The sequence below is a fragment of the Microcaecilia unicolor genome, chromosome 5 (genome assembly GCF_901765095.1).
Source record: "Microcaecilia unicolor chromosome 5, aMicUni1.1, whole genome shotgun sequence".
Classification (NCBI taxonomy): Eukaryota; Metazoa; Chordata; class Amphibia; order Gymnophiona; family Siphonopidae; genus Microcaecilia; species Microcaecilia unicolor.
The window spans coordinates 67,091,972-67,106,274 of NC_044035.1; the positions used below are offsets into that span (position 1 = coordinate 67,091,972).

The window sequence follows — 14,303 nt, forward strand, 5'->3', positions numbered from 1 at the left end:
GATACCGTTTCAGTTATTCACTTTTGCCATATTTCCTTCACAGAAATAGCACTATCCAACTGTTTTCTTGTTGCCAGTTTACGGTCTGTTGTTGTTTTAGGAATATGCCACTCTTTGTGGCTCAGAAATACTGTTAGGTTCGAATATCCGCTTTTTGTGTAGGTTTATCCAGGTTATAAACCTGTACAGCAGTATCCTGAATATGGAAGAACACCCCCCCCCCCCCCCCGGCTCCCCACATAGCTATTTTTTGTGTCAGAATTGTTGGGTTTATTGCCTTGGAAAATTTTTCGCTGAAAATTTGAACTCTCCTTCCCTAGGAGCTTCTGAAAGAAGCACTCTTTGGCACAATGTAAACACTAAGAAGAGCAATAGCAGTAAATCTGCGAATGAAATCACACCTATCATCTTATAAACTAGGTTCACTCCTGTTAATATATAGGCAAAGCCATTTGACCTCTGTACAAGCTCAGGCGTTATAAATGGGGTTTATCCAAAAGGCCAATGACACGTGCATTCAAAAGTGGAGTTTGACCTGAGACGAGGATAGTTCTTCCTTGGTCTTTTTGTCAGACATTGTACAACATAACGAAGCTCCTGCCACCCGATTCCACCGGGGATACAATGATATTACAGTCATAAATCAAACAGATGAATAAAAACTGTTGGATTAAGCATGAGCGTTGTACGCTTATCCACCCAGGACAGTATAAAACTGACTTACTTAGAAAAGAAGCGATATCCTATAGGCAATCAAAGTTCTAGGCTGGTTAAAAGAAATGGCCCAATTCTGACTTCCATGACTATGTTAAATAAAAAACAAACATTTTGACAACTGAAAAGTAAGCCAGAAATACATTAGAAATTAGCGGAATAAGCAGGTGCTGTGGTTCACCGCTGCGTTTTCCTCCTAGTGCGCGCCCCCGAGCTGCAGCTCTCTCTTCTCTCTCTCCTTCCCTAGCTGCTAGCGGCCGCTGGTGCTCTCTCTGCTCTCTCGCTGTAGCTCAGCTCTGGCAGCATGGCGGCTCTAGTGGAGGTGCATTCCGCCGGGGAGTTCGATGAGCTGATCCGCAACAGTGGCAAGTACGTGATTCTTGTTGAATCCTTCCAGAGAAGGGAACCCCGGTTCAGGGCTGCTGGCCAGTAGAGAAAGCTGTGGGTACTGCGGAAAAGCAATGCGGCTATTGGGCCGAAGAGTCGGGCCTGGGAAATCAGGAGGTGGGGAGAGGTCGGGCTTGCGAGGTAGCTGTGTCCCCACAACAAATCCCATATAGCAAGACGTTTGTTACTTGTCTTTTTTAAGTTTCGTAGATGTGGTCGTAGAAGAGACGGTACGCTGTAATTAAGGAAGTCAGGCTGCTGATTGGCGGAGTTAACACATGCTGCATTTTGCTCTTGTGCTATGTGGCTTTTCAGTAAAGCGGCGCCTCGCGCTCTAGGCCTTCGTTCAGAGCTCGCGCGGCCGCACTCGACAAAGGGGGAAGGGCAGGCTGCGGTAGTAGACTGGCGTGGCGAGTTTCTCAGCCGTTGCGGCGATCTGCGCTGAAGTGAACGAGATCGGGGACGTTCGGGCGAGGAGGAAAGAGGATCTGCTAAAATCATGTCCCGTTGTGGGAGGGAATCCGGAATTAACGATATTCAGGGCGTCTTTCCTAAGGAAACTTGGCGTCGCGTTTGGGACTGCGGTGGCATTTTCCCACGATACGGTTTATTGTGGTCTACAGTAGTTACCCTTTTCTACAGTCTATTGAGGCTTCTTGATGCATATTTTAAAATGTTTTCCGGGATAGTTGAAAACTGTTTCTTATTCGTTTTTTAACTTCGTTGAAACTTTTTTTTTCTCCTGTGGAGAAAAGTTTTGCAGCCTGAAACTAAAACGAATGTTATTTTCCCCATTCCACCACAGCTTAAGAAAGAACTGAAATAACTGCATGCTGCTATAAAGATTTTTAATTATTTTTAATATAATACTGTTCTAAATATTTATTTGAGTGGGTTTAGCTATATCTTTTCATTGGTAGTTTGAGGCAAGTGGCTTTTTCTTGACCTCAGAGCTCATAAAGGGGCCCTTTTACCAAGCTGTAGTAAAAGGGACCCTGTGCTAGTGACTGTGCATTTTTGCGGTGCACAGAGGTGCCTTTTACCACAGAGGGTAAAGAGGCCAAAAGAAAAAGTGGTGCCACGCAGCAATTTTTTTTTTGGGTGGGGGGAAGGACCTATCACCACCCATTAAGGTGATAGTAAGGGTTCCCGTGCTAGCCCAGCGATAAAAATATTGGAAACTTCCGTAGCGCTGGAAATGGCACGTGCTGGGGCAGAATTACTGCTGGGCTGCTGTGGTAATTCTGCAAGCAACAAACCTATTTCCATGCACCAACTCTTTAGTAAAAGGACCCACAAATGAACAATTTGTACCTGCGGCAATACAGGGTAGTTATAAAGAGGATCTGCAGAATTTAAGCCTTGGTTTTCTAGGTTGACAGCTTGCTGCGCTAACCACTTGGATACCTTAGGGATTCTTTTAGTAAGGTGCGCTGAAAAATGGCCTGCAGTAGTGTAGGCACTTGCGTTGGGTGTGTGCAGATTCATTTTTCAGCGCACCTGCAAAAAATGCCTTTTTAAAATTTTTGCCTATAATGTACATGCGGCAAAATGAAAATTGCCGTGTGTCCATTTTGGGTCTGAGACCTCACCGCCAGCCAGTGACCTAGTGGTAAAGTCTCACGTGGTAACCGGGTGGTAATGACCTATGCGCATCAAATGCCACTTGGCGCGTGTCTGAAAATGAAAATGATTTTTTGGCCACACGTACTGGCTGCACACCAAAAATGAGATTACCGCAAGAGCCAGACGGTAGCTCCATTTTGGCGCACACAGAGCCTTATGCGGCTTAGTAAAAGGACCCCTTAATGTTTATATTTCTAGACTGCTGACTTGAAGAGCTTACAGCAGTGGCGTAGCCAGACCTGACATTTTAGGTGGGGGGCAGAGTGGGGGCACTAGGTATATAGGTGTGAGTAGTTCTTGGTATACTAGATTATGGATTTCTAAATAAACAGTCTGTCCTGCGTCAACATAAACCTCATACACACTTATGGAAACTTTGGAATCACTGACATTTAAATATAGCAGCATTATCCCATAACTTAAACTTTGCTATTATAGTAGACTAGTGTCTGGTCAACATCTCAACACACATCACAGTATCTGGCAAAATAATTTTTTTTTTTTTGTTACATTTGTACCCCGCGCTTTCCCACTCATGGCAGGCTCAATGCGGCTTACATATTATATACAGGTACTTATTTGTACCTGGGGCAATGGAGGATTTAAGTGACTTGCCCAAAGTCACAATTATCATAATGGCACAATATCGTTTAACTTTGCTTTATAATAAATATAAATTTCTTATAAAGCTGTAATAATGAAACAGGTAAATAACTTTGAAGCAGCAGTTTAATTATATAGCTTGAAGTAGCAGTTTATGTAGCCTGAAAATCTAATATAAATAATCATCCGCTGACACTGCACACTGAACCATCATGCTGTTAATTTAAATGTATATTTCATCCACCGAAACCAGCACAGCCCCTCCTGTAAGAATTGTGTGTGTGTATATATATATATATATATATACAATTAGAAAGGTTCAAAATGATTAAGGGGAGAGAACTCCTCTCATATAGGGCTCTTCAGCTTAGAGAAGAGATGACTGGGGGTGGGGGTAATGATAGCTGGTTGCACAAAATCCTGAGTGGAGTAGGACAGGTAAATATGAATTGATTGCTTATTCTTTCAAAAAAGTACAAAGACTAGGGGACACTCAATAAAGTTACATGGTGGTACTTTTAAAATAGAAGTAAATATTTTTTTTACTTAATGGTTAAGCTCTGGAACTCGCTGCTGGAGGATGTGATGAAAGCAGTTAGCCTATCTGGTTTTAAAAAAGGTTTGGTCAAGTTTCTGCTATTAAAGTAGACATGGGGAAAGTCGGGGGTTGGCAGCATGACCCTTACAGTAATTTCATTTTTGACGTGTGTTAACTACGCACGCCAGAAAATATTTTTTTGGTGGGTGGTAATTGGCATTTTACGTGCGTAGACCATTACCGCTAGGTCAATGGCTGGCAGTAAGGTCTCAGACCCAAAATGGATGCATGGCAACTTTCATTTTGCTGCATGTCCATTTTCAGCAAAAATAAAAAAATAAAAGGCATTTTTTACAGGTGCGCTGAAAAAGTTTTCTGCGTGCGCCCAAAACACACGTCAGCACTACCGCAGTCCATTTTTCAGTGTGCCTTTGTAAAAAGGCCCCTAGGTGTGTCCTGATGACTGGGTTGAGAACCCCTGCAAATAAGGATAGGATGAGGTGAAAGGTGGTACTCAGAAATTAATCCGGCTGGTGGTGATATTCAGCTACTATTCAGATAAGCTATGTGTTTAGGACTGCAGTCATTGTACTATACCTATATTCAGTGCCACTGACTGTGTAATGACGCTGAATATATTTATTTATTTTTTTATTTATTGTGAACATTTATATCCCACATATTCCCAACAAGGCAGGCTCTATGTGGCGTACAATGTTAGGAGAAAAGTACAACATAATAGCAGTAGTGCAAAGCAGAGGATAAAGTAGATAAGGGGAAGGGAGGGAAAAAACTGAAAATACTTATGCAATTTGAATGTTGGCAGAGAAACAGGAGACGAACAAAGTAATTCTGCAGAAAACAGGAGTCACTGTTTTTCCGTGTGAGTAAACAATGTTTTCACAAACCTTAGCCTCTTGTATAATCAGTAGATCCAGCAAAATACTGCTACATCATTCAAATGGCATCGAGACAGAAAATTTTCACAAACTTACTGCTTCATGGTCTACTAAAGGAAAGTGAAAAAAACAACAACAAAAAATTGAGTTTGTGAAGATTTTCTGTTTGTGAACACTCGCAGTGAAAAATAAGTACCCCTGACAGTTATTTGTCAAAACATGGTTGTGTCGCGTGGCATCATTTAAATTAATGTATTGGCTGATGCTGCTGAATATCAACCCCAATGTGATTAAAATAAAAAGAGAAAAATAATTTACAAAATAGTAATAACTAAAATAAGAGTACAGAAGGGACAAGGAAAATTTCCAGGTTTTAGTGCTGGTTGCTATTGCTCCTGGTCAGATTGCATTTTTTGCCTAGTGGCAAGGTGCAGCATTTTTTTGTTGCTGTAGTTGCTATTTCTCCTTTAAAGGAGATCCTTTAAGTAAGTATTTATTTATTTGCTGCATTTGTATCCACATTTTCCCACCTATTTGCAGGCTCAATGTGGCTTACAGAGAGTGGCCCCCGCACCAACGGTTCCTCCGTTTTGCGGTGTTGGGAAAACATTTCCAGTTTCGGGCCTTGCCTTTTGGCCTCGCCACAGCTCCCCGAACCTTTTCCAAGGTGATGGTGGTAGTAGCTGCCTTCCTCAGGCGAGAGGGTATTCGGGTTCACCTGTACCTCGACGACTGGCTCATCAGAGTGGATTCTGCAGAAGAGAGTTGTCATGTAACAGCCAGAGTGGTCTCAGTACTGCAATCTCTGGGCTGGGTCGTCAATATTGCCAAAAGCCACCTGACCCCCTCTCAATCTCTAGAATATTTGGGGGTCCAGTTCGACAGAGCCTCGGGGTAGGTGTTCCTTCCCAAGCAAAGGCATGCAAGCTTCAGAACCAGGTCCGTCTGCTCCTGAGGATGCCTCGCCCGCGAGCTTAGGATGTTATCCAGCTGTTGGAGTCGATGACAGCCACCCTAGTAGTGGTGCCTTGGGCGAGAGCGCACATGAGACTGCTGCAGTGTTCCCTGCTTCAGCGCTGGTCTCCAATGTCTCAGGATTATCAGCGCAGACTCACATGGCTCCCTGCGGCCCGGCTCAGTATGGAGTGGTGGCGCTCAGACAGCAAGCTGCGGCGAGGAATGCCGCTAGCGCTTCCCGATTGGTGCCTGGTGGTAACAGATGCCAGCCTGAAGGGCTGGGGAGCACATTGCCAAGGGAGGCATGGCCAGGGTCTGTGGACACCCGAGGATTCGGAGTGGTCCATCAATCGCTTGGAGCTGAAGCGATTTTGCAGGCGCTTCTGGCCTTTCGCGCGACCCTGGAGGGACTGGCTGTCAGAGTTCTGTCGGACAACACGACAGCAGTGGCCTACATAAATCGTCAAGGCGGCACTCAGTGCAGTGCACTGGCCGCACAGGCCAAGCAGATTTGCCACTGGGCCGAGCTACATCTGCTGTTTCTGTTAGCAGCTCACATTGCAGGTCAGAGCAATGTGCAAGCCGACTATCTAAGCAGGCATCAAATTGACCCAGCAGAGTGGGAACTGGCAGATGAAGTGTTCCTTCAGATCTGTGCCAAATGGGGGACGCCCATAGTGGATCTTATACCGACAAGCTCAAATGTCAAAGTCCCGCGCTTTTACAGCAGACGGAGAGATCCTCGCTCGGCGGGGTTGGATGCCTTGGCTCAACCCTGGCCTCAGGGCCTCCTGTATGTGTTCCCTCCTTGGCCCTTGATAGGGCGAGTACTCCTGCGAATTCGGCTGCACAAAGGAGTGGTGATTCTCATCGCCCTGGATTGGCCCAGGAGGCTGTGGTATGCGGACCTCCGGCAGATGCTGGTGGAGGCTCCCCTTCCTTTACCTCTGGTACCGAACCTGTTGTCGCAGGGCCCGGTGACCATGGAGGAACCCTGCGGCTTTGGTCTTACGGGCATGGCTATTGAGAGGGCGCAATTGAGAGACAAGGGCTATTCCAGCAAAGTCATCTCCACTCTCTTGCAGGCCCGCAAGCGGTCCAATTCCGTTGCTTATGCCCGGATTTGGCGCCAGTTTGAGGCTTGGTTTGTTTCAAAAGTGATCACACCCACGCGGGCTTCTGTCTCGCCGTTGCTGGACTTTTTGCAGGATGGTGTACAAAAAGGTTTAGCCTATAATTCCCTGCGGGTGCAAGTGGCGGCATTGGCATGCTTTCGTGGAAAGGTCGATGGCCTCTCCTTAGCTGTGCATCCACACATTGCACGGTTTCTTAGAGGGGTGTTTCGGCTCCATCCTCCCATGCAAGCATCTTGTCCAGCTTGGAACCTGGGGCTAGTTTTAAAGGCTCTACAGTGTTCGCCCTTCGAGCCGCTGAGGCGGGCTTCGGAGAAGGATATGACTCTAAAGACAGTCTTTTTGGTGGCCATTACATCGTTGAGACGGGTATCTGAGCTCCAGGCGCTATCCTGTCGAGACCCATTTCTGCAATTCTCAGAGTCTGGAGTTACGGTACGTGCTGTGCCTTCCTTCTTGCCCAAGGTGGTTTTAGCTTTTCACCTAAACCAGCCTATTTTCCTGCCCTCCCTTTCTTGGGAGGAGTTTCCAGAATCCTTTGGGCAGTTGCACCTTCTGGATGTGCGCAGGACTGTGTTGCACTACCTGCGAATGACAAATGTTTTCAGGATCTCTGATCACCTTTTTGTATTGTTATCAGGTCCTCACAGAGGGTCTCCAGCGTCTAAAGCCACTATTTCCCACTGGCTCAAAGAAGCTATTTTTTCTGCATATCTGTTGGCCGGCGGGCCTCCGCTTGACGCCGTTAAGGCACATTCCACAAGAGTGATTTCCTCCTCTTGGGCTGAAACTGGTGCACTCTCTCTTCAAGAGATATGTAGTGCAGCTACTTGGGTTTCTAAACTTTCTTTTGCCCGACACTACAGGCTGGATGTGGCTGCCAGGAGGGACGCGCGTTTTGGAGCACAAGTGCTAGCGCATGGTGTGACTTGTTCCCACCCTGTTTAGGGATTGCTTTGTTACATCCCATTCGTAATGGATTCATCTGCTGCTGATGACAAAGAAGGGAAAATTAGGTTCTTACCTTGGTAATTTTCTTTCCTTTAGTCACAGCAGATGAATCCATGATCCCTCCCTGACTAATTGTTTGATTCTGTTTTGTGTTCAGTTTTTCCTGTAGATATGTTCCCTCATTGGGAGAAGTTGGAAAACAGTCTTCAGGATTTCTGTTCTTCTACAGGAGTTTGAGTTCGTCCTTCCTTTGAGTTAGTGCTCCTGTTATGGGGTCTTCATTCGCTGTGAGGAAAGTTCATGTTAATCTACTTTGCGGTGTAACACTGCTTTGGAAGCTTCAAATACTGAGAGGCAGATGGAGCTAGCCATCCAGAAGGCACTATGGTTTTCAGTGTTCTCTATCTCCCCCTACTGGTGCTGGATACAACCCATTCGTAATGGATTCATCTGCTGTGACTAAAGGAAAGAAAATTACCAAGGTAAGAACCTAATTTTCCCTTGTTGATAATTGGAGTTAATTGGTGCTAATTGGCACTAATTTACAGTTATTTGCATAGCTTGCACTTAGTTGGTTTTCTTGAAACTTAGCACTCAAAAGCCACAGTGTGTAACTGCAAGATTATTTTCAGGTGGGAGGAGCGTGGATGAGTCATGGGCATGCTCAACACTTGTACTGTAATAGGCATGTGCTTAAAACTCTGGCACTGTTCAGTACAGCGCCGGAAAAATACCGCCAGAACAGCGCTGCAACACAGCTCCCTAATGCTCAATACTAATTATATGCAAATTTAGGCATACGATTAGCGTTGAGCTTTAGGGAGTTGTTTGGGTGGATGGTACCTGGCGCATGCGCTCCAGAGGAGAGCTCACAAAGCTGATCCCGGAACTCTGCTGCACTTACTGAAATGGGCACGGCCCTCTCCTGGCTGACCAAACTCATCCTCCTCGGAGCTGGACTCTGACTTGGAGCCAGAGGCAGGCAGTTCAGTCCTCAGTAGCAGGTGTCCAGACCCTTTTTTGGTCTTTGGTTGGGAACAAATGGCGAAAGTATGGAGACGCGGCTCTAGTGGTTGAGTGCCTCTCGGCTGGGACCTTGGGAACTTGATGGGGGCAATGGGGATCCTCCCCCTTGAGGGTGGATCACCAGACCTGGGGGACCTCTCTCCAGTGGAGGAGGAGGGATTCCCCTGTGGTCAGGTTTTTCTTTTTTCCCAGGAGGAGCTATCCCAGGTTATAGACTCCATGACTGAAGCCTTATGGACGTCAGTGCAGTGATTGGCTGTCAATACAGCGATTTGTCATCCTTGAATTTCTGCAGTAGATTTTTGAGCATGTCTTGGCCCTTAATTCGCTAAAAGTCCAAGAGGTGGCTCTCAACCTGCTACCAGGATCAGTTCCTTGGGGGGGGGGGGGGGGTGTCTCATCAGAGGCTCAGGTGGATATTGTATGTTTTTTGTGCATGGTCAAACAGTTTCACTCCCAATCAGTTTCATTCTACCCCAGTGAGACCTCTGTTCCTGAATTTTCTGTTAGGACCTCATTTTGAGCTCTTAAGGGGAGCTGCCTTGATGGACCTCACTTTGAAAACTGTATTCTTATTAGCCATTGAGTCGGTTCAAAGGGTCTTTGGAATTGCATGCATTAACCTACCAGGATCCTCCATGCTTGTCCTTTTCAGAGGAGGTGGTAGACAGGAACAAAGATAATCAGAGTTATCCAAGAAGCTTCTAAAGTTGGGTATGAGAAAGGAAGTTGCTGCAGTATTTGCTGGTTTCCAATGTATGTTTTTTGGCATTCAGATTGCCTATTTGTCCTCTATAAGGGGCCACATAAAGGTCAGTTGGTCTCTAAGTCCTCGATAGGGCACTGGATCAAGGCATCTATTGAGGCAGCCTACATTATTCGAGAGAGATGGTTTTTGGGGTCATGAAGTGTGATTCCACCTGAATGGAGGAGGCCTTGGCATTTACACTAAAATACATTTACAAGGGTCTGACTTGGTCACTGCTCCATTCATTTGTGAAGCACATAAGCTTGATGTGCTCATCAGAGATGAAGCTGCCTTTTGGCAGAGTCATGATTCAGGGGCCTTGTCTTCACTGTACTACTAGTAAGGTATTGCTTGAGTACATCCCACTTGTCTGGATTGGTCTAGCAGAGAACATAAGGTGAAATTTAGTCATACTTGTTCATTTCCTTTCCTTGAGTCCTGCTAGACCAGGCCTGGAAGCCTACAGTACAAAGGGATTTCTTTCTTTCTTTCTTTCTTTCTTATATAGTTTATTGACATTGGGGGACTGATGATAAGTGCTACAGTAGTTTCAATAGTGTTTATTTGGAGTGTGGTGGGATGGACCTAATCCTGCTCTGGCAGTGACATACTCATGGCATGTATGCCGGAGAATTCCAGGTTGCATCAGCCCTTTTACCAGTGATGTCACTGGAATAGTTCTGTATCTCTACTTCCATCTGCTGGTAGGGGGGACTCAACCCACTTGTCTGGACTGGTCTAGAAGATCTCAAGGAAAGGAAATTAAAAGGCATAACTAATTTTACCTTGTTGATTACGTTTAGGATTTTGTTGAACAGCATGATTAATTTAAGGTACCCTGCCTAGGTTTGCGAACTGTGTGGGTAATACATTTTTTAAAATAAATAAAGGTAATCAGTGAAGCTTTATAATGACATTTATTTATGCACTACACTTGGCTGTAGAGCTTAATATTTTTTGTTGTGTGTGTGTGGGTGGGTGTTGTGTGAGAAAGAACAGCATTCTGAAACCCAGTACTGTCTGGCCAGACCTCCAGACCTCCTCCTCAGCTTCGAACACTCATGTACTAAATTTGGAAACCCACCTACATTGAGAGTCCTATTCACATTTCGTATTTGTAAAAGTCCCTACTTCCATCTCAGTAGAATTACCCACAGTCATTTTTCCTCTACTAGTAGGGTAACAGTTGCCCCTAGGTGTCCACTTTATCTTACTTTAGTTGTTTGCACTGCTTGTTTGATATTTATTTATTTATTTTTGCAGATGATCTTTTCTAATAAAAATTGTTGAAGGCTCTTTAAAATTTTTTTATTCTTTACATCACTTTATATTATGAACCTTTCCTTAGAAGTTCATTGTTTAGGTGATATTATTATGTACAGATATATCTTATAATACTGATTTATTTTATTACAGTTCTTTGGCAGTTGTCCATTTTTGGGCACCATGGGCACCTCAGTGTTCTCAGATGAATAAGGTCATGGCTGAATTAGCCAAGGAGCATGGACAAGTCACTTTTGTGAAGGTAATTGTGTTGGTATTGTCTTTATAGGACCTATAGTAGTAATACATAAATTAGTTATGAATTGTTAAGTATTTATCTTTTCGCATGCACAAAAGTACATAGCATGTATTAAGCACATGACAACACATAAGAAACATAGATGTAGTAGTACCAGTTTGAAACTCATGCATAGTAATGCCATGGTAAGAACTAAACTTCCTATTGCAACCCTTTTTCTTTTTTTCTTTAAAACTTTTAATTTAAAGATGAAAACCAGGGTACAGCTTGTGGAGCACTGTGGTTTCTTCAGTGCCTGCTCCAATACAAAAATCAAGAAACAATAAAAATGGTTAATATTTTTTTTTCAATTATCTCCCTATCCCCCAATGTAGTGCTAATTTACTATTGAAACTTAGAACATAAGTCACAAAGCTCCCTTCCACCTCCCCCCTAAGAAAACTCCAAATAACACTTCCACATTTGTGTAGCAGTGAGTCTCTGTATATTGTTCACAAAGATATCCTAATTTCTCTTTAACCTTTTGAAGATTAGGCACTGCCTTAGGATTTCCCCTCCGTTCCCCCCACCCCACCGCCCTTTCCACAGCTACCACCATTCTCTTAGCAGCAAATACCAAGAATATCAATCTATCCTTAGGTCCCTCTAAGCTCAGGATGCTCCTATTTAATAGAGCAACTTCTATATCAAGTGAGATCTGCTTTAACATAGTCTATATATATTTTCTGAGGACAAGCAGTCTTTTATAGATTCTCACAAGTGGGAGATGCTGACCCACCTCACCCGGTCAGGTACTTATGAAAAGCATAAGCAGAGTTTTGTGAAACGCGAGACACGCTCCACCGTGCATGTGTGAGTGCTTTCCTGTCGCCCGCCACGAGAACTTGGTCTCCTCAGTTCTTTTTCTACTGCGGTGAGGAGAGGGTGTCATTTTTTTTACCTTCTTCTCACGTTTGCTCAGTCCAACAAGCTTTTTGTGTCTTTTGACGAGTTTTTTCATTCTTTATTGTGTTCCCGTTCGTGGAACTCCTTTTTTTTAATATTTACTTTAGTTTGTAGTTATGCCTGATTTTAAGTTTCCTTTCTTTTTTGTCATCATTCAACCGCTTTTAGGCCTTGACTTCAGCCGGGATTTTTCCAACATTTTTGCCGTGCCTTGCCCCTTTTTCAGGCACCATCGTTTCATTTAGTTTATTCGAGGAAGTTTTTCTTTCCATGTCCGCGAAGATTCCCAGTGGCTTTAAGCGCTGCACCCGGTGCAATCGGACGATCTCTGGGAAAGACACCCATTCCTGGTGTCTTCAGTGTTTTGGGCCTGACCATAGCCCCACAGACTGTGTTCTCTGCCTTCCTATGAAGAAGGTTTCCATAGAGGCTGAACAAGAGGATTTTTGGAGCCAAGTCCAGTTCCTTGACTTCGGCATCGATATTGAGCATCACACCTTCATTAGGAATGTTGGTAAGCATGGCTGCTGCTAGACCCTTAGATACTGAGAGCAGTGAAACACAAAGTGGGTCTCCACCTGCCTCTTGCTATGCAGGGACCCCGGGACTCTCAATTGTTGGACCTGACCCCAAGGCGACGTGTGGGTTTGATGTCTGTATTGAGGAGCCTCAACGACGAGCTTCGGGCGAAGGCCAAGAATCATCGGCATGGAGCTGGGAGCTCCGGGGCGTCAATGGATTCGACACCCGAGAAGCGTTGGCGGTAGGAGGACTGCTTCCCCTCTATAGAGGATGCGCCAATGTGTCGGTTTCTCAGCAGCCAAGACCCAGCTCCTGCATCGATCCCAGTGATTCTGCAACCTGCTCTTGAGCCGGCACCCCACCATTTTCCCTGTGTCAGCCCTCGATGAGTGCATCTGGGCCTTGCTTCCTGAGCTACTGGATGACCTTTTGCAACGGTGTGCATCGACAGTGGGGGTTCTTGCGCCTACCCTGCCTCCCGTTGCTGCTCCGCTTGACCCTCAGTTCTGCCTGTCTCTTGGGCCCTACTTTGTCTTCTGATGCTCAGATTAATAAAGTATATAAGAAATGTTTTTTTCAGATTGAAAAATATTGAGGACAAGTCACCCTTAATTCTGTGAGACTGAGGAGCCCTTTTTTTAAGGTTCAGTAGTCCTAACGCAGGCTTCCATGTGCTAAAGGGGCACTACCTTTGGGTGCATTGAGGCATCGCGTGTAAAGTTTCCTGGGCAGTGCGCACTAATCCCACACTGGAAAATAATTTTTTATTTTACAGTGAGGGAGGCATGTCAAAGGGCGGAGAGTAGGCATGCCTGCGCTAATTGGGTAGCACAGGTACATTATTGCACACTACCTGATTAGCACGGGAGTCCTTACCGCCTCCTAAATAGGTAGAAGTAAAGGCTCCCATGGTAATGGCCATGCGATAATGAGGAAATTAACGCGTAGCCATTTCAAAAAAGTATGGCAAGGCAGCCAATTTTACCACCACACTAAAAGTGGCTGCAGCATGTGGAAAACCCACGCGCTGACACCAGCACCGGCCACTTTTTAGTGCAGCTTGATAAAAGATTTGCCGCTTTAGTCCAGGCTTTGGTCATTTCACAACTGGACCATTCCATTGCATTATATTCTGCTGTAAAGTTGATCTTTGGAAAAATCATGGTTTGAGCATGTGTCCCCTCTGCTTACAGCTGTTCATTGGTTTCCCGATAAGGCACGGAGCATGTTCTGCTTGTCTCTTGGGCCCTAAGTTAGCATGCTTGGTGTTCAAAATATTGCATGGTTTAGCCCTTGAAAGCATAAATGATTTGATTCGATTTCCTTCTCCCAGAGTTGCAACTAAGCTGATAGACACCCAGACCATGAATTTTCCTTCTTTTAAAGCTGTGAAGTATAAAAAGATGTTGGAATCATCAGTTTTTTACGGCAGTTTTTAGAGACGAAGAAACAATCCTCTTATTTCAGTATTGAGAATATAGTGAAAAAACAAAATATTTTGACAATTTTATTTCTAGATTTTTCTATCTAGAATTCCTATCTGCAATGTATGTATATCCTTCTGTTATTGTATATTGCTCTGGACTCTTAAGGGGGAGAAAGTAGTCTAGAAATGTCATCTTAGATTAGAAGAGTTAGGCAACCTCCAAAAACCTGAAGCACTCAAAGTTGAGCCGAACCTCTCAGGGCTTTGCAACTTAGACACATCTTGGGATATAAGTGATATTTTAGT

The 14,303-nt window shown here is 44.7% G+C and overlaps 1 protein-coding gene across 1 annotated transcript in view; it reads left to right on the forward strand.

The window, feature by feature from the left end:
• Nucleotides 1–256: 256 nt before the first annotated feature.
• Nucleotides 257–14,303, forward strand: part of LOC115470076 (glutaredoxin-3-like) — a 122,957-nt gene continuing 108,910 nt past the window's right edge. The window contains exons 1-2 of the mRNA XM_030202970.1: nucleotides 257–1,083; nucleotides 10,999–11,107. Of these exons, the coding sequence (XP_030058830.1) occupies nucleotides 1,019–1,083; nucleotides 10,999–11,107 (174 nt within the window). The 5' untranslated portion in view covers nucleotides 257–1,018. The remainder of the gene's footprint in view (nucleotides 1,084–10,998; nucleotides 11,108–14,303) is intronic.